This window comes from Moschus berezovskii, chromosome 16, assembly GCF_049115385.1.
Source record: "Moschus berezovskii isolate FMDL1 chromosome 16, NW_MosBer_1.0, whole genome shotgun sequence".
NCBI lineage: Eukaryota > Metazoa > Chordata > Mammalia > Artiodactyla > Moschidae > Moschus > Moschus berezovskii.
Genome location: NC_142475.1, coordinates 52,541,682 through 52,569,446, shown reverse-complemented (window position 1 = coordinate 52,569,446; position 27,765 = coordinate 52,541,682). Strand labels below are relative to the sequence as shown.

The 27,765-nt window shown below is 36.3% G+C and overlaps 1 protein-coding gene across 3 annotated transcripts in view; it reads left to right on the top strand.

The window, feature by feature from the left end:
• ATAD2 (ATPase family AAA domain containing 2) overlaps positions 1-27,765 on the top strand; it is a 64,733-nt gene that overhangs the window by 22,152 nt on the left and 14,816 nt on the right. For 2 of the 3 annotated variants that reach the window (XM_055432064.2, XM_088844814.1), the window contains exons 9-20: positions 4,022-4,129; positions 8,417-8,525; positions 8,771-8,886; positions 13,949-14,123; positions 14,974-15,062; positions 16,359-16,518; positions 17,525-17,615; positions 18,311-18,625; positions 18,945-19,077; positions 19,420-19,606; positions 20,266-20,451; positions 27,074-27,209. In XM_055432064.2, coding sequence (XP_055288039.2) covers positions 4,022-4,129; positions 8,417-8,525; positions 8,771-8,886; positions 13,949-14,123; positions 14,974-15,062; positions 16,359-16,518; positions 17,525-17,615; positions 18,311-18,625; positions 18,945-19,077; positions 19,420-19,606; positions 20,266-20,451; positions 27,074-27,209 — 1,805 coding nt within the window. The remainder of the gene's footprint in view (positions 1-4,021; positions 4,130-8,416; positions 8,526-8,770; positions 8,887-13,948; positions 14,124-14,973; positions 15,063-16,358; positions 16,519-17,524; positions 17,616-18,310; positions 18,626-18,944; positions 19,078-19,419; positions 19,607-20,265; positions 20,452-27,073; positions 27,210-27,765) is intronic. The other variant, XM_055432065.2, reaches the window with a different exon arrangement.

Here is a 27,765-nt window from a genome sequence, read left to right as displayed (position 1 = left end):
TTTCCCACCTCTTTTTTAACAAATATTGGAGTACTGCTATGTGCTGTGTACTATGGATATAAAAATGGCTCAGCCAGAATTCCTGCCCTTGGATCTCAGACACATTTGAAATATGAAGCAAAAGACTTAGTTGTTCCCTGAGTTATATTAGTGACCTTTGTATGGTTTTGATAACTCCATTTAAACTTTTTCATTTTGATAACTTTATTGTAATATAATTCACATACCATATAGCTTACCCATTTAAAGTGTACAATTCTTGCCTTAAAAAATAACCCTGTACTCTTTAGTTATCACTCCATTTCCTCCAGCCCTAAGCTACCACACATCTACTGTCTGTCTCTATAGATTCTGGGTATTTCATTTAAGTGGAATTTTTTGTGACTGGCTTCTTTTGCTTGATAAAACATTTTCTAGGCTCATCTACATTGTAGGATATATCAGTACTTCATTCTTTTTTTTAATAAATTTAAAAAAAAATTTTAATTTAAAATTTTTTTTTTTTTTTTTAATTTTTGGCTACGCTGGGTCTTAGTTACTGCCCATTTGCTTTCTCTAGTTGTGGTACATGGGCTTCTCATTGTGGTGGCTTCTCTTGTTGTAAAGCACAGACTGTAGTCTCACGGGCATCAGTAGTTGCAGCATGAGGGCTCAGTAGTTGTGGAGCATGGGCTTTGTTGCTCTGCAGCATGTGGAATCTTCCCAGACCAGGGATCGAACCCATGCCCTGAATTGGCAGGTGGATTTTTTTTTTTTATCTTGTTTATCTTACAAGACCTTAGAAAATTAAAGCAACACTTTAATAGCTTATCCCTACCTAGGTGAATCTGGTCAAAGGCAAAATTCATTTTTAAGAGAAACAAGAATGGCAGGCAAATTCTTAACTACTGGACCAGCGGGGAAGTCTCACGTCATCCCTTTTTATTGGCAAATAAGATTCCTTTGCATAAATGTACCATATTTTGTTTATCCCTTCATTAGTTGATGTACATTTGTGTTGCTTCTAATTTTTGGCTATTATGAGTAATTCTGTTAGAAACATTCATATGTAACTTTGTGTGGACATATTTTGGTTTCTCCTGGGTATATACCTGGAAATGAAATTGCTGGATCAGATACTAACTATATTTAATGTTTTGAGGAATTGCTAGATTATTTTTCCAAAATGGTTGCTGCACTTTACATTCCCACAGTGTACTAGAGTTTCAGTTTCTCTACACCATTACCAGATCTTTTGAATGTAGCCCTTCATAAACCTTTTTTTTTTTTTTTTCTCTCAATTTTCTTTGCCAGGGTGGAGTTAACATCTCATTTCTTCTCACAGCTTTAGTGGTAGTCATTTTGCTTAACCTTTTTACTTTTTCTTGAAGAGATCAGCCTCTGTTTATAGTTCACATCCTGCTTAGGCAGGGAAACAAAACACACGTCCAGAGAATAGTTGGAACTTTGCTTTTAGTGAAACTTGTAGCCACCATGCAGGATCTTCCAAGGATCTCTTGGCATACTTACTCAGCAGAGCTTCAGAAATACTGCCTTAAAGTAGGATTTTCTTTCTTCCTTGTGATTGCTAACCTCTCATCATCTAAGGTTTATTCTCTAGCCTCAGTTTGCAGTTTCTGAAACAAACCGAGCACCTTTAAACAAGAAGGTAACATAAATAGCACAATTGCTTCACCAGTGTTTCAAAGTATATTGTCAAGGAACTAGAACTGACCTCTCTAGAAGCTCTAGTTGGATTCATAGTGCAGGTCCAGTGCTGTCTGTGTCAGATTTTCAAAACTTCTTAGTAAAATGGGAAGAAAAAGAGTGAACGTGGGTTATATATATTTAGAATTGTTTTCAACTGAAACAATAGACTTTCTGCAGTGTAGTGTAATTTTGAAGAGCTAGGACTGCCTAGATTGTGAATTCAGTTCTACCACTTAACTTATTAATGACCTCTTCCAAGTTATTTAACCTATCCATGCTTAACTTTTTGATCTGTAGAATGGAGACAATAGCACCTATTTCATAGTACTGCAGATTAGATGAGTTAGTACATGTAAATCACTTAAAATAGTGCCTGGAGTATGTTAAGTACTGTAGGCATTTGTTACTACACTTTAATGGTTAAAGCTAATCCCTACCTACTTTGCAAATCAGACATTGGAAACTGTGTCAGTACACAGCATTTTGTGGTTTGCTTATAACTTATTTGATTTATGAAATAAACAACTGGAGATCATCAGTGTGGTAGTATACACAATGTGAACCTTTTTTTTTTTGAATAGACAAAGGTTTGAATTCTGACACTGTCACTGACTAATTCTGATATTTTAAGCAGATTAGTTGAACTGTGAGCCATATTGGCCCTGATTATACAATGAGCCTACTAATAAGTACTTGTCCAGAGTTTTAATTATTTAAATGAGATATGTCAACTGCTGGGTACAAGAAACAGTAAATGCTAGTCCTTTTCATTAATTGTTAGTCTTAATTACGTGTATACCTATTGAATTCACAGTTATGTGTACTATGTAGTTGTGAGGGTCTCTTTATAATATTAATTGTAGTATTAAATAAGTTTTTCATATACAATTGTAGACTTGTATATGAAAAACTTTCGGAGAAGGCAGTGGCAAGCCACTCCAGTACTCTTGCCTAGAAAATCCCATGGATGGAGAAGCCTGGTAGGCTGCAGTCCGTGGGGTTGCGAAGGGTCGGACACGACTGAGCGACTTCACTTTCACTTTTCACTTGCACACATTGGAGAAGGAAATGGCAACCCACTCCAGTGTTCTTGCCTGGAGAATCCCAGGGACGGGGGAGCCTGGTGGGCTTCCGTCTGTGGGGTCGCACAGAGTTGGACATGACTGAAGTGACTTAGCAGCAGCAGCAACTAGATATTTTTAGTTTCAGGCAGATCACAAAATTGGTCTTGGGCGTGTTTGAGTGGGTCGACGGTAGAGGAGTATCAAAACCCTGGGGCTCTTTATGTTTCAGCATTCAGATTTGTGGCCAGGGGTAGAGTTACAAAGATAATATTCAGCAATCATAATGTGCAACATTAACATTTGTAAGTGTGTCTGGGCCCCCAGTGTATAGTCAAATGTATTAATTTTATAGAAAAACATATTAATAATCATACTAAGTGGGACAAATAGAGATTGTGAATTGCATTTGTGACATTTCAGGTCATGTTTTGCTGCTAAGTGAATAATGGAAAAACTTGTTTTCAGGGTTTTTCTAGGTACAAGATTATGGACTTCAATTTTCAGATAATAGATTGTGAACTTCTGTATTTTTGGACATACCTTCTTAACCATGACTGTATTCTGACTCAGGAAATGCTGTCCACCCTGAGCCAACAGAATGATTAAAAGTTTTCCCAGCCAGATTTCTTTATCTTTTTTTTTTTTTGTTTTGAAAGTAGGAAAATAGAGGCTTATATGGGTTGAGTAACTCATCCACATTTACACAGCCATTAAATGGCGGTTGTGAATTTAGAGTTGAGGACACACTATAGATGAAATACCATCTGTTTTCTCACTGTTTCTTCGCTTGTTTTGACCCCTCTTCTTCCCCTTTGATTTACATTAAAAATTCTAAAGAAAAACAATTATCTGTTCTCCTTTTAATATTGTTTGACATTTTGAAATACATGATTCCCCTCCAGATGTAAATTATATATAGTATAATCTTGAAAATACTTTCTAAAATTACAGTTGCAAAGATTCTAAAACCCTCTTTATCGTACCTTTTCTCTGAGTATACCTGACTTATATTAAGACAGGAAGTCACTCTGCCTGGACCATGTTTTGTCTTACTGATGCCTGTAGCCTCCTGTCTTTTCCATTCTTAGTTATCCAAGTCTTTTATTTCCTTCAAAAGATTCAGCCAACAAAGCTCACTTCATTGATTCAGCAACTGTATTAATTTTATGATAAACATTTTTGGATCACTGGGTATTTAGGTATTTCCGATATTTATATTGTATATTTCTCCTGCCTTCTTCCATTATGATTTCAATTTCCCTCTTTAGGCGAAGGCATGCAATCCACAGTAGTGACTCTACTTCATCCTCCTCTTCAGAAGATGAACAGCAGTTTGAGAGGAGAAGAAAAAGGAGCCGTAATAGAGCTATCAACAGGTAACTGCTTGTTGATTCCTTTAAAACTGCCAGCTTTTTTTAAGTAGAAAGAAAAATGAATAATTTGGGAATATATACAGCTTGGCACATATTAAAAAATTAGTTAAAAAATTATATACCACGTTAATATATCAGCCTTAATATATAATACCTCTTGTTTGAAATATCTGCAGTTGAAACTAACTGTGGTTAGAACATGTTTTTTAAAATGTATATATTTTTGGCTGCACTGGATCTTTGTTGCTGTATGTGGGCTTTCTCTAGCTGTGATGAGCAGGGTCTTCTCTTCATTGCAGTACTTCTCACTGCAGTGGCTTCTCTAGTGGAGCACGGGCTCTAGGCACACAGGCACGTGGGCTCGGTAGGCCCAGCTGCCCCATGGCATGTGAGATCTTCCCAGACTAGGGACTGAACCCATGTCCTCTGCATTGGCAGGCGGATTTCTAACCATTGGACCTCCAGGGGAGTCCAGAGCATATGTTTTCTTATAAAACCAAAATGCTGCTTGGTAAACACTGACTTGAGGAAATAACTATTTTTTCACTGAAATTTTTTTTTTTGTGTGTGTGTTTATAATGATAAAAATTTCTTATTGTAGAACTCTTCAGGAAAATTGAAAGGTTAATTTATTTCATAACTGCTTGTAGTATAAGTTCAGACATACTAAATCAGTTCATTTGATTTTTCACAATAATCATAGAAACAGGGCAAAAATTACTCCCATTTTACGGATATGGGGGGTTAAATGAAAAATTCAGTGCTTGGATTTTAACAATACAATATTCATAGGGTAGAAAAACAGTGTTTGATAAAGCAACTAGAACATATTGAAGGGGCATGCAGACCAATCATTTTTTATATCCCAAGTTCTCTGTGGCTTTTAAATCATGTTGGCTCTGTTCTATTCAATATGCTGGGCTTCCCTGGTGGCTCAGCGGTAAGAATCTGCCTGTGATACAGGAGCCCTGCGTTTGATCCCTGGGTCAAGAAGTTCCCCTGGAGGAGGAAATGGCAATCCTCTCTGGTATTCTTGCCTGGAGAATCCTTGAACAGAGGAACCTTGTAGGCTACAGTCCACAGGGTTGCAAAGAGTCAGATATGACTGAAGCAACTTAGCACAGCATTCAGTATGCTGGCTACTAGCCAGCCACATATGACACTTAAAATATATCCATAGCTCATCTGAAATGAGATTTACCATCCGTTTTTGTAAAAAAAAAACACTCTTGGATTTCAGAGACTTAGTACAAAAAAAAAGAGAATGTAAAATCTGTCAATTTTTAAAATATTGATTTTGCATGATGAAATATTTGGGATATATTGAGACATTGTTGTCTGAGGAGGCCATACAAATATCTATGAATAGAAGAGAAGCAAAAGGCAAAGTAGAAAAGGAAAGATACACTCATGTGAATCTAGAATTCCAAAGAATAGAAAGGAGAGATAAAAAAGCCTTCCTCAGTGATCAGTGCAAAGAAATAGAGGAAAACAATAGAATAGGAAAGTCTAGAGATCTCTTCAAGAAAGTTAGAGATACCAAGGGAACATTTCATGCAAAGATAGGCACAATAAAGGACAGAAACAGTATGGACCTGACAGAACCAGAAGATATTAAGAAGAGGTGGCAAGAGTACACAAAAAAACTATATAAAAAGATCACAATGACCCAGATAACCATGATGGTGTGATTACTCACCTAAAGCCAGACATCCTGGAATGCGAAGTCAAGTGGGCCTTAGGAAGCATCACTACAAACAAAGCTAGCGGAGGTGATGGAATTCCAGTTGAACTGTTTCAAATCCTAAAAGATAATGCTGTGAAAGTGTTGCACTCAATATGCCAGCAAATTGGAAAACTCAGCAGTGGCCACAGGACTGGAAAAGGTTAGTTTTCACTCCAATCCCAAAGAAAGGCAATGCCAGAGAATGCTCAAACTACAACACAGTTGTACTCATCTCACACGCTAGTAAAGTCATGTTCAAAGTTCTTCAAGCCAGGCTTCAGCAATACATGAACCGTGAACTTCCAGATGTTCAAGCTGGATTTAAAAAAGGCAGAAGAACCAGAGATCAAATAACCAGCATCTGTTGGATCATCAAAAAAGCGAGAGAGTTCCAGGAAAGCATCTATTTCTGCTTTATTGACTATGCCAAAGCCTTTGATTGTGTGGACCACAACAAACTGGAAAATTCTTAAAAAGATGGGACTATAAGACCACCTGACCTGCCTCTTGAAAAATCTCTTTGCAGGTCAGGAAGCAACAGTTAGAACTGGACATGGAAACAACAGACTGGTTCCAAATAGGAAAAGGAGTACATCAAGGCTGCATATTGTCAGTCTGCTTATTTAACTTATATGCAGAGTACGTCATGAGAAACGCTGGGCTGGATGAAGCACAAGCTGGAATCAAGATTACCGGGAGAAATATCAATAACCTCAGATATGCAGATGACACCACCCTTATGGCAGAAAGTGAAGAAAAACTAAAGAGCCTCTTGATGAAAGTGAAAGAGGAGAGTGAAAAAGTTGGCTTAAAAAGCTCAACATTCAGAAAATTAAGATCATGGCATCCAGTCCCATCACTTCATGGCAAATAGATGGGAAAACAGTGGAAACATTGACAGACTTTATTTTTTGGGGCTCCAAAATGACTGCAGATGGTGACTGCAGCCGTGAAATTAAAAGACACTTGCTCCTTGGAAGAAAAGTTATGACCAACCTAGACAGCATATTAAAAATTAGAGACGTTACTTTGCCAACAAAGGTCTGTCTAGTGAAAGCTGTGGTTTTTCCAGTGGTCGTGTACGGATGTGAGAGTTGGATTATAAAGAAAGCTGAGCGCCAAAGAATTGATGCTTTTGAAGTGTGGTGTTGGAGAAGACTCTTTGAGAGTCCCTTGGACTGCAAGGAGATCCAACCAGTCCATCCTAAAGGCAATCAGTCCTGAATTCATTGGAAGGACTGATGCTGAAGCTGAAACTCCCAATACTTTGGCCACCTGGTGCGAAGTACTGACTTACTGGAAAAGACCCTGATGCTGAGAAAAATTGAAGGTAGGAGGAGAAGGGGACGACAGAGAATGAGACGACTCAATGGAAGTGAGTTTGAGTAGACTCCGAGAGTTGGCGATGGACAGGGAGGCCTAGCGTGCTGTAGTCCATGGGGTTGCAAAGAGTTGGACACAACTGAATGACTGAACTGAACTGAGACATATAAAATGCATTATTAAAATTAATTGTATACTCTTTAGTGTGGTTAATACATTTTGGTGTGCATTTCATTTCTATTGGACAGCAATGAGTTAGATCATTCAAAAGTTATGTACTTGCCTTCATTTTATAGAAATGTGCATTCAGTCCTATGACTTTTATATTATGCAGTTCTATTAAGAATTATTTAAGAAATATCTTTTTAAAAGCCACAATTGAAAACTTTTCCATCTTAGGCTTGGCAGTATAAATTTCTCATGGAATTTGAAACTAGCAAGAATTGTCACTTGGGGAGAACATGATGTGCTTTTACTTGTATGTAGTAGTAGCAGGCATTCTTTGCTTAGGCATTCTTGTACAAGTATCTTAACTTTTAACATGAGTGTTTTCATTCTTCCATCTATAAAAGAAGAGCTTATTCTAGGTATATATTTTTGTAACCTAGCGTGAATGTTTTTAAAAGTCATTAGGAGAGTAATGGTTCACTCCTGCTTGAAAAGGTTGTCGTGGATCCAGGTGCTGATGGGCTCTGCGTATGTTGCTGAGAGGTGTGATAGCAAGAGGCTGCTTGGGTTTGGTTCCTAGCTCTGCCACTTACTATCTGTGTGATCCTGGGCAGAACAGTTTACCTTTTCTGTGGCTTGGTTTTCTTTTAAAATGGGGAAAAAAATAATACCTATGTCATAAGAGTATTGTGAGGATGTAATGACCTTATACTTGTTTAGCACCTAAACTAAAACTGTGTCCAGCAAATGGTAAAGTGTCTGTAGGTCAGACACTGTCGTTATAATGTATGTTGATACTTCCTGAATTCTCAACCATAAATTACTTTATGTTGCTGTGGTATCTTGTGGTATTTTCATTAGATTGTATATCTTTAATAATAAGCCTTCAGATGTAAATATTTCTAACACTGAAGTTCTCGACCTGTAAAGAAAAGGAGGAACTCAAAGCACATAATCTCATGATAACTCCATTTGGAATTTTTTTTAATTCTTAAGAAAAATGTCTATATTCTAACATGGAATTTGGGAGAGGAAAGTGGTGTTTGATGAATGTTTGGGGTTTGTAATCTTAGGTGCCTCCCGCTAAATTTTCGCAAAGATGAATTAAAAGGAATTTATAAAGATCGAATGAAAATCGGAGCAAGCCTTGCAGATGTTGATCCAATGCAACTAGATTCTTCAGTGAGTACAGTCTGAGATGTATTATTTTAGTTTAAAATTTAAAAAGAAAGCAGTGTTTTATAGAAATTTTTATCTTTGTAGAACCTTTTTTTTTTTTTTGATCTTTAGGCCACAACTGTTGCTCAGTTGTTAAGTGACTGTTACTCAGTTGACTATGTGTGGCTTGGATATAATTTAAGAATGGAATAAGATTTTAGCTTTGACTCCCAAATCTCAAAATGTCAATGTTTCCCTTCTATTAACAGGTACGATTTGATAGTGTTGGTGGCTTGTCTAATCATATTGCAGCTCTAAAAGAGATGGTAGTATTTCCATTACTTTATCCAGAAGTCTTTGAAAAATTCAAAATTCAACCTCCAAGGTAATTTAATTATACATTTTATTTTAGCTAAAATCTTTCCTGTGCTATGTCCAGAAACCGCCTCTCGAAAATTTCCAGGTCTAGAGTCTTTTGTTATACTTGCCCTTCCAAGGTCCTGGGTGATTTGAGTATTTTTACTTTCTTAATGTTTAAGATGGAAAATGGTTTCAAAATTGATTCTCCATTAAAAAAATCATTTTCCATGGCTTTTCATACATTTAGTAGAATTCCTGTCTTATATGCTCTTTTCCTTTCAGCTTTGTGATTTAGTTTTAAATTTATATCAAAGTAATATATGTACATAGTTTTTTAATATATGTATTTTTATTTTATTTTTTTCACAGTAGTAAAAGATATTTTTCAGTTTTCACAATCAATAGCCAGATAAAAAATAAAAGATAGTTACAATTGCAAGTCATAATGGGAACATGATTAACTTAACAATATAAATTATTATTTTGTAACAGCATAAAATAATTACATACAATTGGGAGGTCAAGCAGAGTGATGTAGTAAGTGGAAGTGCATACATGCACATAATTTTTTAATATATGTATTTTTATTTTGTACTGAAGTATATCCATGGACAGAGGAGGCTGGAGGGCTACAGTCTGGGGTTTCAAAGAATCAGACACAACTGAGCTCCCATGTGCGCATCAGTTCAGTTCAGTTCAGTTCAGTCGCTCAGTCGTGTCTGACTCTTTGCGACCCCATGAATTATAGCACGCCAGGCCTCCCTGTCCATCACCAGCTCCCGGAGTTCACTCAAACTCATGTCCATCGAGTCGGTGATGCCATCCAGCCATCTCATTCTCTGTCGTCCCTGTCTCCTCCCGCCCCCAATCCCTCCCAGCATCAGTCTTTTCCAGTGAGTCAACTCTTCGCATGAGGTGGCCAAAGTATTGGAGTTTCAGTTTTAGCATCAGCTGATTATATATATACATAAATTTAAAAGCACTGTAAGTTTCACGCTAAAAGCACCATAAAAAGCACTAAAAGCACATTAAAAGCACTGTAAGTTTCACAAAGAAAAATTTACAAAAGTAGGGTAGGCCCTCTTCAACCCTTCTTCATTTTAATTTTTCTGTTCTTTAAATTTGTTTCTGTTTTTTGGCCACACTATGCACCTCCAGGGAAGTCCCTCATTTTTCTATTTTAGACAAAATTTATAGACTTCTAAAATCCTGGGTGTTCATTGGAAGGACTGATGCTAAAGCTGAAACTGCAATACTTTGGCCACCTCATGCGACGAGTTGACTCACTGGAAAAGACTCTGATGCTGGGAAAGGTTGGGCGGGAGGAGAAGGGGATGACAGAGAATGAGATGGCTGGATGGCATCACCGACTCTGTGGACATGAGTTTGAGTGAACTCCGAGAGTTGGTGATGGACAGGGAGGCCTGGCGTGCTGTGATTCATGGGGTCGCGGAGAGTCGGACACGACTGAGCGACTGAACTGAACTGAACTGAAGTATGAACAGTGGCTATTTGGCTCCTTTACTTTCCCTTCCCTTCATACATAAATATTTATTCCCTTTCCTTAATACTTTCAGTAGTTTATTTGTACACGTATAAACTTACTGACTGATGCTAAAGCTGAAGCTGCAATACTTTGGCCACCTCATGCGACGAGTTGACTCACTGGAAAAGACTCTGATGCTGGGAAAGGTTGGGGGCTGGAGGAGAAGGGGACGACAGAGAATGAGATGGCTGGATGGCATCACCGACTCTGTGGACATGAGTTTGAGTGTACTCCGGGAGTTGGAGATGGACAGGGAGGCCTGGCGTGCTGTGATTCATGGGGTCGCGGAGAGTCGGACACGACTGAGCGACTGAACTGAACTGAACTGAAACTTATTGACTCAATTTTCAGTGTTTGCTTTATGCCTATATATATATGTTTTTTGTAGTTGAGCCATGTATAATATAATTGTATTTTCTCTTTTCTATCTCTCCTCTCCTTACCAACTTTAATATTTGCTGTTTTGGTGACAGGAGGGTAGGGGTTTTTTGTATCACCATCCTTTTTTTATCTTCTTTCTTCTAGTTTTTATACCTGGCTTACCAACCAGTTTTTAAACCCTAGTTCCTGATTTTCTTTTTCTTTTATAATTTTTATCCCTGAATCACCCTCTATGGAAACATTGATTTAGGTAAACTTTTAAAAGTTTGTAGGCTTTTTAAAGCATAAATCATTTTAGTGAAATTGAAGCATAAATCAATTACAGTTAAACACTGGTGAATTTAAAAAAATTAATAAAAAAATATAGAATGTTAAATAATAAGGATTTAATGATGACAGGACATGTTGAAAATACCTAGTTAAAGTGATTTAGGGAATTCCTGGCAATCCAGTGGTTAGGATTTCACACTGTCACTGCCAGGGGCCCGGGTTCAATCCCTGGTCAGAGAGTTAAGATCCCACAAACCACGGGTTATGGCAAAAAAAATAGTAGTTTAGTGAATTAAAGCAACAACGACAAATTAGAACAGTCTCTAACATCATATACAAAAATAAACTCAAAATAGACCAACTTTAAGACCAAAAACCATAAAACTCCTAGTGGAAAACATAGGAAAAATAGAACTTTTAATGTAAATCATAGCAATATTTTTTTTGGATTCATCTCCTAAAACGAAACCAAAATAAATAAATGGGACCTAATTATATTTTATGCTTTTTCACAGCAAAGGAAACCACTGATAAAATAGAAAGGCAACATATAGAAGAAAATATTTGCAAATGATATAACTGATAAGGGATAAATATCCAACATATATAAAAAGTTCATACAACTCAACATCAGTGAAACAACCTGATTAAAACATCGCCAGAAGAATTGAATAGGCATTTATCCAAGGGGACATGCAGATGGCCTATAGGCACAGGAAGAGATAGTCAGCATCACTAATCATCAGGGAAATGAAAATCAGAACCACAATGAGGATTTACCTCATACCTGTCAGAATGGCTATCATCAAAAAGACAAATAATAAATGTTAGTAAGGATGTGGAGAAAAGGGAACCCCTTATATTTTGTTGGTGGGAATGTAAATTGTGCTGCCACTGTGAGAAACAGTATAAAGGTTTCTCAAAAAATTATAGAATTACCATCATATACCAGTAATTCCACTGTTGGGTATATGTCCAAAAAAAAAACACTAATTCAGAAAACACACATGCACCCCAGTGTTCCTGGCAAAAGATACAGATGCCACCTAAGTGTCCATATCAACAAATGAATGGATAAAGAAGATGTGGTATATGTTAATATATACACAGTGGAGTACTACTGAGCCATAAAAAAGAATGAAATATTTCCATTTGCAGCAACATGGATTGGATTGGAGGCCATTTTGCTGGAGGAAACAAGTCAGAGAAAGGCAAATACATATGATATTGCTTTTATGTGAAATCTAAAAATACAGCAAACTAGTGAACATGAAAAAAAAGCAGATTCATAGATACAGAGAGCAAACTAATGCTTACAATAGGGAGAGGGAACTGAGAAGGGGTAGGGGATTCCCTACCCCTGTGTATGGGTAGGGGATTAAGAGGTATAGACTATTAGGTATAAAATAATCTGCCAGGATATTTTATACAAAATGTGGAATCGAGCAAATATTTTATAAAAACTGAATGGAATATAACCTTTAAAAATTGTAAATCACTATATTTTACACCTCTGAGTTAATACTGTATATCAGCTATACCTCTATTTAAAAAATTAAACCAGTTCCTTCCATTTTTTCTCTTCATTTCTACTTTCTTACATTTCTCCTTTCTTACATTTTTGCTCATAAAAAATCAACATATAATTGTGTTAAACTGTTTTTATATGGTAAGTTCTATTTCCATTTTAATGGCTGAATGAAACTCCATTTTGTGGATGTATCACATTTTGTTTAATTGATTCTGCTATTGCCGACTATATTGTTTTCTCCTAAGTTTTGTTATTACAGATATCAATACCATGAACATCTCCATTGCTTCCTCTTTATGGGAATCCTTACTTTTTTCTTTAAAATACAATCTCACAAATAAAACTTGGCTCAATAAATATATTTTAAAAAATCTGTTTCTGTCTTGGCTTTTGTGCATTGAAATCACTGATTTATTCCATTTAAATTCTGATTGTTTTCTAAACAATTGTTTTTTTCTCCCATCTTTATTATGTCCGTTTCCTATTATTTTTGTTTTGACTGTGCTGCAGGGTTTGCAGGATCCTGGTTCCTCAGCCAGGGATTGAACCCAAACCCTGGCAGTGAAAGCACTGAATCATTCCCAGTAGACTGCCAGGGAATTCTCTTGATTTTTCTTTTATATTTTATCCTTGACTTTGAATAGATTTATTTCATCCATCACTTTTTTTATATGTTTGGCCATTCTTATTTTGTCATTTCTATTTTTCTGAGATCTTCTGTATCTTTTCAACTAAATAACTGTTAGATAGTTAAGGAGCAGTTACTTGATCATTTCTGCGAAGAGTATGAATATAACTCATTTTCTCAGAATTCTGCCATGAGAACAATGAATAACCTTGGGAATAGGTGAAAAACTGTATTACCCCATGACAGTGCAGTGATATCACCAAAAATTATTGTGAATTGTGTACATTGTCCTGGTCTCTGTCACCCAGCCACTACTTCAATTTCTCTCTTTTATCCTACTTTATCTCATGGTCGTTCCCACCATTTTCTTGCAAAACTTTTGGTGTTATATGTTACAGGCACTCAGACCAAGGATGATACTTGAAATCTGCTATTCTTCCCACTGATATGTTATAAAAGTAAATTGTCAATCATAGCTTTTTTGCAAGATAAGGTAATATGAACAAATTTGAATGAATAAAAGAAAATATTTCAAATAAAGGGTTTATTTAGCTTCAGTATTCATTTTGTAGTATGAATATTAATCCCCAGGTTTTAAGTTGTGCTTTGTGTATTGAAACGTGTTAGTTGTCTTGTTTACTTTCTTTTTCACTAATTATATTCATGAAATTGATCTCTAATTTTGTTTAGGCTATTTTTTAATGTAGTGCTAAAATAATACTCTTTTACAGAGGTTGTTTGTTTTATGGTCCACCTGGAACTGGAAAGACTCTGGTTGCTAGAGCACTTGCCAATGAATGCAGTCAAGGGGATAAAAGAGTAGCATTTTTCATGAGGAAAGGTGCCGATTGTCTGAGTAAGTGGGTAGGAGAATCTGAGAGACAGCTGCGATTGCTATTTGATCAGGTATGATATTAAAATTTGCCTATATAGATCTGTAATCAGTGTAGATTAAGTATGTAAGGATTGGATAAACCTTGCATTTAATCACTTTTCATAGAAATAGACTTAAGATACTTATGTCAAATATATAATGTTTCTAGATTATTTTCCTTTGTATGTCTTGATTACACCAACTTATGACGAACAATTTTAGAAAAGAGGAAAGAATAATTGGGTCTAAATTCTTTGGAGTCTTAAGTCTCGTATCTAGAGAAAGAGTGATATTTTCATACTTAAAGAGATAACACTAGTGAGTTTATGTTTCAGTGTGCAAACTGAAGATTAGCTCTGCCCGAGTGGCTTTCAGTTTCATATCCCAGATGTATTGACAGTAAGTTATGAGAATACATTCTTATCTATTGAGGCATATTGCTACAAATACTTTTATATCTCTTTGTAAAATTCACTGAGGCTTTTTTAATTTTACTGAAATTGATTTTAAACTATAGCATCTTGTTAAATGTTTTCTCATCCTGACATGGAGGAAGGCTGTGTAACTGTCTTCTTCTGTTTTGCTTTGACAGTTGGTCTTCTATAGATATTTTTTGTGTCCCAGTAATTATAGCTATATGAAATCTAAGGGATATAACCAGTGGAGTATATATTTTGAATATTTCCAGCTGAATATACAAATAAACTTAAATCATACACTGTTATAATTTAGTCTAAGTCCTTAAAACACAAGTCTTGAATTTACAGTTATATTTTTTAAAACTTGTTAAACACAAGTAGGAATGATTTTAAAGTGGTTTATATTGAGTCTACATATTTGAAGTCTTTCATGATAGCATGCAATCACTGGACTGCTTTCTAGGCCTATCAGATGCGCCCATCAATTATTTTCTTTGATGAAATTGATGGTCTGGCCCCAGTACGATCAAGCCGGCAAGATCAAATTCACAGGTAAAACTTGCTTGATGGTACTTCTGCCTTTCTCCCTATATTCTGAGCTGTATTAATATTGCAAGAGGGATAGAATGTTAAGCGGTTAGAAACTTTATAAACTAGTTGTTGTTTGGTAATAGAAACCAGTGTATAGTACAGGAAAGAAAAGTGAACCTGTTCTAAATGGTAGGATGTTCTCAAACACAGTATTGGTTATAAATTTAACTTGTGATACAGACTTAAATGCCCACTGGCCCAGTGAGTTAAATAAAGGCAGATAAAATGAGTGAGGCAGGCTAGTGATAAGAGTGGGTCAGGGAAATGTGTCTGAATGTCCATTCATCAGAGCGTATTCAGTTGCTTCGCTCCAGCGTATTATTGAAGTGCAAAAGCTGACTCAGATTTGAAAAATAAGCTTTCTCTTTCTTAAATTTTATGTATGTTAACTATCTTTTAGATGTTGCCAACTAGTTCGGATGCTTTAAAGGCACTACCTGAGCCCAGCAAAATATATCTTAGTGTATGACCACTAGTTTAAGTTTCTAATACTAGCTCAAATTCCTCATTTTCAGAATGAGAAAATTGCATCTCCCCTGCGTACCCAAGGGAGCAGTTTTCATTAGTGCCACTGCCTTAACTTGAATCTGAATTACTTTAGTCCTAGTTCTTCAGTTCTTCAGACCTTCTTCTTAAATGTAACTACTTAATTAATTTGGGATACCCAAAAGCAAATGTTTGCATGCCTTCATAATGCCAGTATTATTTTTACTGTAGATGTTGTAAAAGAGGAACAAGATGTTAAAATATGAATGATATGTAGGTTTTGGCAGTATGAACTCATGATGAAATTTATTTTTAAAGAAAAAAGAATTCCTGTCTTGGGCACTAAAAAGACCTAGAAGCAATCACAGTCCAGTATATTCTGTTTCACTTTGGCATCCTTTGATAATGTGTACACAATTAAACTTTTGAAGCTTTTTTTTTTTTAAGTTTCTGTTTATCTGCCTAATACTTGTATTTTTTTTTTTTTATGTTGCATCCTTGTTTGAGAACTCCAAAGTTCTATGTGAAATTGTGCTTTATGAAATGGCTTCTAAGATACATTTGTAGCATTCTAAGAAGTGTGTTTTCCATTGATTTTAAATGTCTGTGTGCCATGTAGTATGTTATTTTACAGATTTTCTTTTTAAAAAGTCTATTGAAAATAGTGGGATGCTCTGAGAAAATTTATTCACACATTTAATGTATTAAATCTTCACACAAAAAATTCGGCTTCTATATAGTTAATCTCTTCTCTCTTATTTTTAAATTTAGTTCAATTGTTTCCACCTTGTTAGCTCTTATGGATGGATTGGACAGCAGAGGAGAAATTGTGGTCATTGGTGCTACCAACAGACTGGATTCTATTGATCCTGCTTTACGAAGGCCTGGTCGTTTTGACAGAGAATTCCTTTTTAGCCTACCTGATAAAGATGTAAGAATTGAACATCACTCAAATTTTGACAAAATTGATTGTTTTTATCTTGAACACGTCTTCAGTTCAGTCGCTCAGTCGTGTCTGACTCTCCGTGACCCCATGAATCACAGCACGCCAGGCCTCCCTGTCCATCACCAACTCCCGGAGTTCACTCAAACTCGTGTCCATCGAGTCAGTGATGCCATCCAGCCATCTCATTCTCTGTCGTCCCCGTCTCCTCCTGCCCCCAATCCCTCCCAGCATCAGAGTCTTTTCCAGTGATAGTGCAAATTTGAAGACTGAGTTTTGTATGTTCTGAAGCAGAGTTGTATGATTAGCATTCAAATAGGTATGTATGTATTTTTAGAGAGGCATTATTTAAAGAAAAGAACTCAGATAATTTTTTATTTATTATTTTGGGGGAATGCATACCTTGTGGCATCTTCATTCTCTAACCAGGATTTTAACCCAGGCTCATGACAGTGAAAGTGCTGAGTCTCAAACACTGGACCAGGGAATCCCTAGACGTGCACCTCTGCGCCCTCCCCGCCACCCAAAGCACAGCCTTTGCTTGTTAATCATATAAATTTATTTTGATTCAGAACACGTGACCTAACAGTTAGTCCTTAGCCAGTTCATTAGACTTGACTTTTTCATGGATACAACCATGTAATTCTACCCAGTTACTTTAAAGCTGCTGAATATTTTGAGAATCAAGTATGAAAATATGGGTTGAGCTGTCAGTATTCAACAATTTTTAATATGTACCAGAATAAACAATAATCCAGTAGTTAGTTAATTTTTCTCATTTGTGATGACTGGAACTTGAGCACTAAAAATGCAGTCTTATTTAATACAAATTTCTTAAGCTCATACCAATATATCATTTTTTCCCATTTTTACTGTTTCATATTTCTGTTTATATTAGGTATTGACAGCTTTACATTTTTAGATAACCCAATTATCTTAAAGTTACCCTAATCTGAATAGCACTGTATTATAGAAAAATTGTTTTTGTTTATAGGCTCGAAAAGAAATTCTAAAAATTCACACAAGGGATTGGAATCCTAAACCACTGGACATATTTCTGGAAGAACTAGCAGAAAACTGTGTTGGTAAACATTGCTTTGAGCATTAAAAGAAATATTACGTGCATTTCAAAGATGGAACAAGTTGTAGTTTTGCCAAGGTTTAAAGAAACCTTGTTTCTTGTTTAAAGAAATACATAGTTAGATTTGTTTCTTATTTATGATTTGTGGCATGTTTTCTTATAAAGTCCTAGATACCATATAGAGGTACTTAACATCTTGACTGTCAAAGAATTTAAGAATGAAGTTAGATCTTTTACTGTTTGCATTTTTCTGATTATCCTGTTAAGCATTCTACATATGCTATTTCAGGTAACTCTTACATCAATCCTGTGAAGTAGGTAGCTTTATCCTGTTTTACAGATACAGAAATGGCTGAGAAAGCATAAATGATATTCTAAAAAGATCATACATCTAGTAAATGACAAACTGGAATTTGATCCTGATTATCTGATTTCAAAACTCATGCTCTTGACCCCTGCGCTCTGCTTCTAGTGCTTGCTGTTTCACTCTCAAAAGTTGATTGATTTGTTAGGGGTTATTATCAACCATGTGAGTTCACTGAGGGGATGAGAGACATTTTAGCCTTGTTACTCCTAAATATTTTGCTACTGTATTGCTAGGCTGATCTTTGATTTATCTTTGATTTTCTTTTAACCACTGTCTTACTGAATGCAGCGGTGATTTACTTTAGTTTTTTCTTTTTTGGCTGCCTTGGATAGGGTACTGTGGTGCAGACATTAAGTCAATCTGCTCCGAAGCTGCTTTATGTGCTCTGCGCCGACGCTACCCCCAGATCTACACCACTAGTGAGAAACTGCAGTTGGATCTCTCTTCAGTTAATATCTCAGCCAAGGACTTTGAGGTAGCCATGCAAAAGATGATACCAGCCTCCCAGAGAGCTGTGACGTCACCTGGGCAGGCCCTGTCCGCCGTTGTGAAACCACTACTGCAGAGCACTGTTCACAAGATCCTGGAAGCCCTGCAGAGAGTATTTCCACATGTGGAAACCAGAACAAATAAAGCATTAGACTCTGGTATGAAACTTGATTGACTGTTTAGTTTTCAGTCAGTAAAACTAAATATTTTGTACATCTCAGTAATGTTTCTTTATGAAAGAGCCTCTTGAAAGGAATTTGGTCATGCTTTTCCTAGATATATGAAGGAAGTTTACTTCACAGATTGCCCTAGACTTCCTTAATTTTAGATTTAAATAACAATTTATTTGTTATTTATACGTATACAAACTTTTTTGAAAAAAAGTCTTGTTGGAGTTGCTAACTGAAGCATTATGTGAAGATCCACTTTGTAATTGAGAAAAGCTACTAATGTACACTTTTTTTGCTTGCTTTACAGATATTTCTTGTCCTCTCTTAGAAAGTGACTTGGCATACAGTGATGATGATGTTCCATCAGTATATGAAAATGGACTTTCTCAAAAATCCTTTAATAAGGCAAAAGAAAATTTTAATTTTCTTCATTTGAATAGGTACATTTCCCTTGAAAATGTATATATGTATATATTCATTTTTGTGTGAATTCCCTAAAACTAAATGAAATTATGCTTGAGAAGATAAAGGATGCCAGCTAATTTACTTTTTTAAAAATTAAAATATTAGAAAATATTTTGTTACAGTTGTCATGATGTTAGAAACTATAAAGTATTCCTAAAAATCTGTTTGATTATTTCCCAAAGCCACGTGAACCTTGCTACTATGATTGACTGGCCATATTGTCAAAACTTTTGACTTATAAAAGTTCATAATTGATAATTGGGAAAGAAATTCAAACTTTTTTCCCTAAAACATAGGTTATTACTCATTTCTTTCAGAAATGCTTATTATCAACCTATGTCTTTTCGACCAAGAATGCTGATAGTGGGCGAACCAGGATTTGGGCAAGGTTCTCATTTAGCACCAGCTGTCATCCATGCTTTGGAAAAATTTGCAGTATACACTTTAGACATTCCTGTTCTTTTTGGAGTCAGTGCTACATCTCCTGAAGAAACATGTGCCCAGGTAATTCATTGACAGACAAATAAGCTGTAACGTGAGGTAGTCTTCCAGAGACAGTCTAGAATTGCTTCATTCTTTTTGTACTGTGTGTTTTAGTCTTTCTGATTTCTGACTTCAGGTTTTCAAAATAGAACCATGCCTAACTGCTTAGTTATTAAAAAGTATGACTTTAAATCCTTTTCTACCTCTTAATTGCTGTGTGACAGGAAAGTTTATTAAATCTCTCTGCCCCATTTTCCCCATTTGCAAAATGGAAAAATCAATACTTGCATGACTGTTGTGAGAATTAAATGAGTGAAGTACTTAAAACGGTGATGGCTATGCAAAAAGTATGCAAATGTTCTGCTGCTTCTGTTTTTGCTATAGTTATATTAAAAGTTTGTAAAAGTGTTTTATGTATTTTTATATTTAACCTTGGTTGCCATAACAGAAAAGTCTTTTAGATTTCTTGAGCTGTTTTCTAATTGGTTGAAGCAATTATGTTTTTCTAAAAATGAAACTTTTATAAGAACATTTAAAAACAAGATGGTGGGATTGGGGAAGCATTTTTTAAACTTAAGGGTTTCATATGACAGTTCTGGGAAGTTAAATTGTTGCACATTTAAAAAGCACACTGCCGATGTGCTGACTATAAGTGTATGTCATTGTTCTCTCTCTACTAGGTGATTCGTGAAGCTAAGAGAACAGCACCGAGTATAGTGTATGTTCCTCACATTCACTTGTGGTGGGAAATAGTTGGACCAACACTCAAAGCCACGTTTACCACATTATTACAGAATATGCCTTCTTTTGCTCCAGTTTTACTACTTGCCACTTCTGACAAACCCCATTCCACTCTACCAGAAGAGGTAATTTGTGGGAGAAATCATTATGTTTTAGAGTGGGATATTCATAATCATTATAATTTAAAAAGAGATATTCAGAAACTCTTAAGAATTTATGGGGAAAAAATTCAAGTGCTAAAGAGGTGAAGAAAATTATAAGGAAAAGTTTTCCTATTAAAGATACCATTGCTAGCTATTTGATCCATGTGTTTGTTGGGCAGCACATGTATCAGCATTTGTTGTGTATATGTGTATATGTATAGTGAGACCAGAGCTTTCCGGGTGACGCTAGTGGTAAAGAACCTTCCTGCCAGTGCAGGAGACGTAAGAGACGTAGGTTCGATTCCTGGGTCAGGAAGATCCCCTGGAAGAGAGCATGGCAACCCACTCTGCTGTTTTTGCCTGGAGAATCCCATGGACAGAGAAGCCTGGCGGGCTATATAATCCATAGGGTTGCACAGAGTACGACATGACTGAAGTGACTTGGCACACATAGTGAGACCACTTTATGAATTTTTTTCTCTAAATGGAATATGATACATTACTATTCCTTAACTACTTTATGTATCTATGTGTGTTTTAATACGTACGTCTTATTTAAGAGCACCGTAGCCTTTGCTGTTGTATTGGTATACCATAATTTTATTTATCCAAATCCTTATTGATAGGATTTCAGCTATTTTCTAATTTTTTTCTGTTGAACTGCTACAGTGAGCATTTTGGGGTTTTAAATCATATAAACATTACCACATGGATTTTTTAACATGCATTCCTAAAAGTGGAATAACTAGCTTAGTCGAAGGGTATGCCCACTTGACATTTTTAATAGTACCAAATTACTGTCCTTCAAATTTGTGCCAATTTCGACAACTACCAGTGACCAGGTTTGTTCTGTTCCTGCTTATAATACTGTTCTCCTATTGCAGGAACACCTCTGCCCACCACTGTCTTTTCCCTGACTCTGCTTTTTTTTTTCAATTAGTTTATTTATTTTTCAGCTGGAGTATAATTGCTTTTCAGATTGTGTTTCTGCTGTACAAAAACATGAATCAGCTATCTGTATATGCATATCCCTTCCCTTTTACACCTCTCTCCCATCCTCATCCCCACCCCTCAGGTTTGTTTCTGTCACTACTTGACATAACATATTAATTTGTTTGACTCTGTCTCTCCTAGCAGAATGTTAAATATGTAAAGTCAGGGACTTTTTTTCCACTTCTCTATCCCCAGAGTACATAATAAGCATATTGTAGGCTTCTGTGTGTGAGAGTGTGTGTGGTTTTTCCATACCTTTAACAGAATTGATATACAGTTTTTAGAACAACAGTAGGAAGATAAATTAAAATATTTAACTTGAAAATACTTTTGAGCACTTATACCATAACAGACATGGTTATAGGCATTGGAAATATAACACTGAACAATTTAGACAAAAATCTGTATCCTCCTAGGGCTTACATTTTAGTTGGGGGAAAGACAAACAAAAATAAAATACAATACTAACCTATCACTATGGAGAAAAATGTAGCTATGCAGTGCCGAAAGAGTGTGGTATGGTCACAGTGTTAAATTTGCTGAGTTGACCTCCTTAAGAAGATGGCATTTGAGCAAATACCTGGAAAAAGTGTCGTAGTGGCCCATGTGGGTATCTGAGGGACAAAGGTTCCTGGCAGAGGAACAAAGGTTTCTTGCTTTTGCAAGTATAAAAGCCCCAAAGCAAAAGTTTGTCTGATGTGTTAGAAAAATCGCAGAAAGTCTAGAGTGACTAGGGCAGAGGGAGTGAAGGGCCGAGAAGGGATTGATGCCAGGGAGCTATCAAAGGGCCAGGTTATGTTCCTGATGGCAGTTTTAGTAGCTGTGAATTATTCAACTAAGAACTGAATAAATTGGGAAGTGAATATTAAGTGTATATTAAGTCTCAATTCTTAGGGTGGTAAGAGTTCTTAAAAGTTTCTAATTTAATCACCTAGTTCTGGACTCTAAATTCTTTCTTTTGTGTAATAACACCTTCACAATTCATTTTGTTAGTTCTGACTCCTAAAAATATCAGCTTATTTTGAGAGGCTTCCATTTCTTTTTTTTTTTAATCTTCATTAATTAATTTATTTTTTATTGGAGGCTAATTATTTTACAATATTATATTGGTTGGTTTTGCCATACATTGACATGAATTTGCCCCGGGTGTACATGTGTTCCCCCTCCTGAACCCACCTCCCTCCTCCCTTTATCCTCCCTCTGGGTGGGGCTTCCATTTCTTAACCTCCATTTGTTTCCCAGGTACAATAGAGAACTTGTCTAATCTGTCATCATCATGCAAGCTCTTTTTATGTTTGAACATGCTTTTGTATTCATTTCTATTTCCTCACTCTAACCCAGCCTTCTTCACACTAAACAGTTCTATGATAAGATATACTTCTTAGGATTCTTAAATACAATGGAAGTTTATTTCTTGCTCACTTACAATATCAGGTAAATGAATGGAGTGAGGGATATACCCTCCCCCATGTAGTCATTCCCAACACTCAGAATGGGAGCGCATGCTCATTTTTATCACGTGGCTCTCCAGATTGTTTTCATTCCACCCAGCTGAAAGGATTGGCCCTTTCTTGTGCCTGGTCTGAAAGTGATGATACACATCATTTCCTTTCACGTTCCATTTTCTGAATCTCACATAGTCATACCTAACTGCAAGGGAGACTAGGAAATATGATATAGCACTGGATCCAAAAGGAAGAGAACATGAACTGTGACAATACCAAGCTCTGCTGCACGTCACACATATTTTTAGTTTCTTCAAAATTCTAGTCACTCTCCTGAATGTCTTTCTCTTTATATTCCTTTTGAAAGGCTGTACCCAGAATGAATTAAGTACTCTAGCAGTGTTCTGATTAACAGAGTAAAGGAGAATTGCTATTTAGCAGCCACATTAACCATTTATGTATTGTACTCACTGTCAATTAAAACAACATTATTTCAAAGTTTAAAACAAAAATAAGTTTATACTCTTGGTAATAAGTAAGGGAGACTAGCTGAACTTTATATTGGATGGAGGGAGGTTGAACGGAGAAGGCAATGGAACCCCACTCCAGTACTCTTGCCTGGAAAATCCCATGCACAGAGGAGCCTGGTAAGCTGCAGTTCATGGGGTTGCTAAGAGTCAGACACGATTGAGCGACTTCACTTTCACTTTTCACTTTCATGCCTTGGAGAAGGAAATGGCAACCCACTCCAGTGTTCTTGCCTGGAGAATCCCAGGGACAGAGGAGCCTGGTGGGCTGCCATCTATGGGGTCGCACAGAGTCGGACACGACAAGCAACTTAGCAGCAGCAGCAGCAGGGAGGTTAAAAAGCCATACTCAGTTTAATCTGGCATAACTTTATCAAGAATGTGGAAATTCTGTACTTAAAATGTTTTGGCTTTTTTTTTTTTTGCTATAGCTTCTTCTTTTTTATGATAATATTTCCTAAGTATGTCATTGTAAATTGGGTCGAGTAGCCCAGCATCACCTTATCCAGGAGGGTGGAATGGGCACCAGACCAGGAATTGCTGGTTTTGTGAAATGAATAGTCTATATGGATACAAATAAGCAAGTCTGCTTTAAGCCTTATGTAGTCTCTATTGTCCTTGGTGAGCTAGTGATACTGTGTATGTAGCATTGGACTGTAATATATGAGAAGTATTGTGTATTACATTACAATTTGTCCGTCTCAAAACTGCGGTCAGAGTACTTGTATCCATGAGCACTAGTAGACCCTAACAACTCATGAAAAAATGAGAAAAAATGTCAGTAATAGAAACGTCGGTGAATCGTGAAACACAAGCAGTGAGGATTAGATGGATGTGGGTAACCACATTTCAGAGTATGTGCATCAAAGGGCCGCTTTGAAAAAATGGGAGTGATTTTTAGCTCTAGATCAGTGCTAGGAGGGAATTAAGAGAGTCCTTGGACAACTTTGTGTTTTTTGGCTTTTTTCACTTCTGGCCATGCCAGACAGTAGTTGGCAGAGTTTGTCATCAGCTAGATCAGTGAAGGTGGACCAAGGACTAGTGTGGCAGGGCAGTAACTTACCTTCAGGTACTGAATGGGAGGAGTGGGAAGACCCTGTGCCCAGGAAACAAATTACAGGCACATTCTGTTTCTAATATAGTCTACCTTCTTTCATAATCACTGAAAAAGAAACTAGAATAAACAGAAAAAACATCTATGAACAGTCATATTTGAAAGGCAAAGATAAATTTATAAATAAGCATTTGAGGAAGGACAGTGCCATAGAAAATTATATCCATGCATCAGCAACAGATTGTTATAGAAAAGAACCATTTGAAGACATTACAAATGAAGTAGCTCCTCCCAAATATAAAACCCTGCAGGGCTGAAAAGACGCAGATGAAGAGTGAATAAATTAGCAAGAGGAGGGATCATGAGATCAGGAATTCTTATATAATACAATAGGACAGAGATTTGAAAAGTGAGGGAAAAATTAAAGGAAATAGAGGAGATAGATTCAAGTCTAACATCTATTTAATGGGATTTATGGGCAGAGAAAAGAAATGTAAAAGAGAAAAATAGTCAAATAATACAACATTTCATAAAATTAAAGAATACCATAATCTTCAGATTTAAAAGGTCCCCTGTTCTAACTGATGGATCTAGAAAGACCCATATCTAGATAAAATTTTAGAACATCAAAAATACAGAGAAAAATATAAAAATCTTCCCAGAGAATAAAACATTACTAGAAAGGACTGAAACTCAAATTACTTCTACATTTTCATTGGTAACACCAGCTCGTATGGAGGCAACTGAGCAATATTTTCAAAGTTAGAAGGAAAATAATTTTGAATCTGTAATTTTCTTCCCAACAAAGTTAGCATTTGAGTGAAAGAGCAAAATATATTTTTGACCATACAGTGCCTAAGAAACTATTACCCACAAACCTCTGACTGAAAGAATTATTAAAAGACCATTTCTCCTCTTGGATTTTTTTTTTTTTTTTTTGCGGAAGTGGCATATAAGAAGCAGTGCACGAAGAAAACAGTAAAACTTGTCACAAAATTGTGCTTGTTAACTTTTTTTTTAAGGAAGAGGAAAAATACTGCCTCAGGTTCTTTGGACAGAATACTCTTTAAGCCTGATGCAATCAATATGATAGACACTAAATACACAAAAACACATTTAAGTTACCTTTAAGATCTTGGGTCACTCAGATATCAAAGGAAGGAAGTTGCCAACAAGTAACGTTTTTTAAAGTTATGTGAAACTAGGTTGACCTTGGTTCTGAACTCAGAATGGCAGGCAGGAAAGACATCATGAAGGAGATATGTAGATGTTGATTAACTTTACAGTTTGATAGGAAAAGAAGCTTAAGGATATGTCTGTTAAAACTTGTAACAGTGAAAGAATAGAAATACAGCATAGAAATAGTACATAAAATATCTGTCCTTTCGTGACTGGCTTATTTCCCTCAGCATAGTGTTTTCAGTGTTCATCTGTGTTGTAGCCTGTGTTCAAATTTCATTCCTTTTTAGGCTGAATAATATTCTGTTGTATGTCTGTACCACATTTTGTTTATCTGCTCATCTGATGATGAACATTTGAATTGTCTTTACCTCATGCCTAACTCCTGAATAATCCTGCTATGATTATTGCTATGCAAGTACTTCTTGAGTCTTTTATTTTTTTTTCCAGTTTTTTTGGATATGTATACTGGGTTACATGGTAATTTTGTGTTTAACTTTTTTTGAGGAACCAGCATACTATTTTCCACAGTGGCTGCACCCTTTTAATTCCTACTGGCTCAGGAGATCTAATTTCTCCCTATTTTTACCAGTTCTTATTATTTTCCAGCCTTTATTCTTACTGAACAACCACTCATTCTCATATCTCACTTTCAGTTGTGAAAGTGAATTAATTGATCTCAGTCCAGTTCAGTCACTCAGTCACTCTTTGCGACCCCATGGACTGCAGCACTCCAGGCCTCCCTGTCCATCACCAACTCCTGGAGTTTACTCAAACTCATGTCCATTGAGTCAGTGATGCCATCCAACCATCTCATCCTCTGTCATCCCCTTCTCCTTCCACCTTCAACCTTTCCCAGCTTCAGGGCCTTTTCCGAGTCAGTTCTTCACACCAGGTGGCCAAAGTATTGGAGTTTCTACTCCAGCGTCAGTCCTTCCAATTCAGGACTGATTTCCTTTAGGATGGACTGGTTTGATCTCCTTGCTGTCCAAGTGACTCTCAAGAGTCTCCAGCACCACAGTTCAAAAGCATCAATTCTTCAGTGCTCAGCTTCCTTTATAGTCCAACTGTCCCATCCATGCATGACTAAAAAACCCTTTAAGTAAAATATTACCATATCAGTTATTGTATGATAGTTTGGAGTCTTGAGTTCTAAAGAAGACCCCATGGTTTTAGTTCCTTATCTAATGCAAATGTGATGTATACATAAGTTCAGTGTAAGTAAAAGATTTAAGAAATTACTCATTACACAACTTAGATTGTCATTACAGTAATGTACTGTTGCATTACATGATTGATACATAGTATGTGTGTGTATACAAACATATACACACACATGTATATACACACATATATATATATACACACACACACATATATATAATGCATCTGTTTTCTTTTTTAAGGTACAAGAGTTATTTATCCGTGACTATGGAGAAATTTTTAATGTCCAGTTACCTAGTAAAGAAGAACGGACACAGTTTTTTGAAGATTTAATTCTGAAGCAAGCTGCTAAGCCTCCTATATCCAAAAAGAAAGCAGGTTAGTTTCTTATCGAAGTTAATATGTAATAATTTTGAGAAAGTGGAAATGAAATAAATGGTATAGCCATCTTCTAATAGTCACTCAGTTGTCCGACTCTGCGACCCCATGAACTGTAGCCCGCTAGGCTCCTTTGTCCATGGAATTCTCTAGACAAGAATTCTGGAGTGGGTAGATATTCCCTTCTGCAGGGGATCTTTCTGACCCAGGAATCAAACCTGGGTCTTCTGCTTTGCAGGAAGATTTTTTACCACCCGAGCCACCAGGGAAGCTTCTAAAGTTGATACCTCTTATGTAAGAGGAAATGTAAGAGGAAATACAGGTAATGTATTTCCCATTAAAATATACTAACATTCTTAAAGCATACAAGGCCTTTCATAGTATAGCCCTAATCATTGTGGAATTTGGGCTGAAATTCATAGTATAGCCCCAATCTGTCTTTCCAAGCCCATCTTTGGTACTTTACTCTCTTCCATCCTTTTCCTTACAAAGCACTCTATCTTTAAACCATACACAGCATATTTGTGTCTTTTCACAATTTCATTCATGCTTGTTC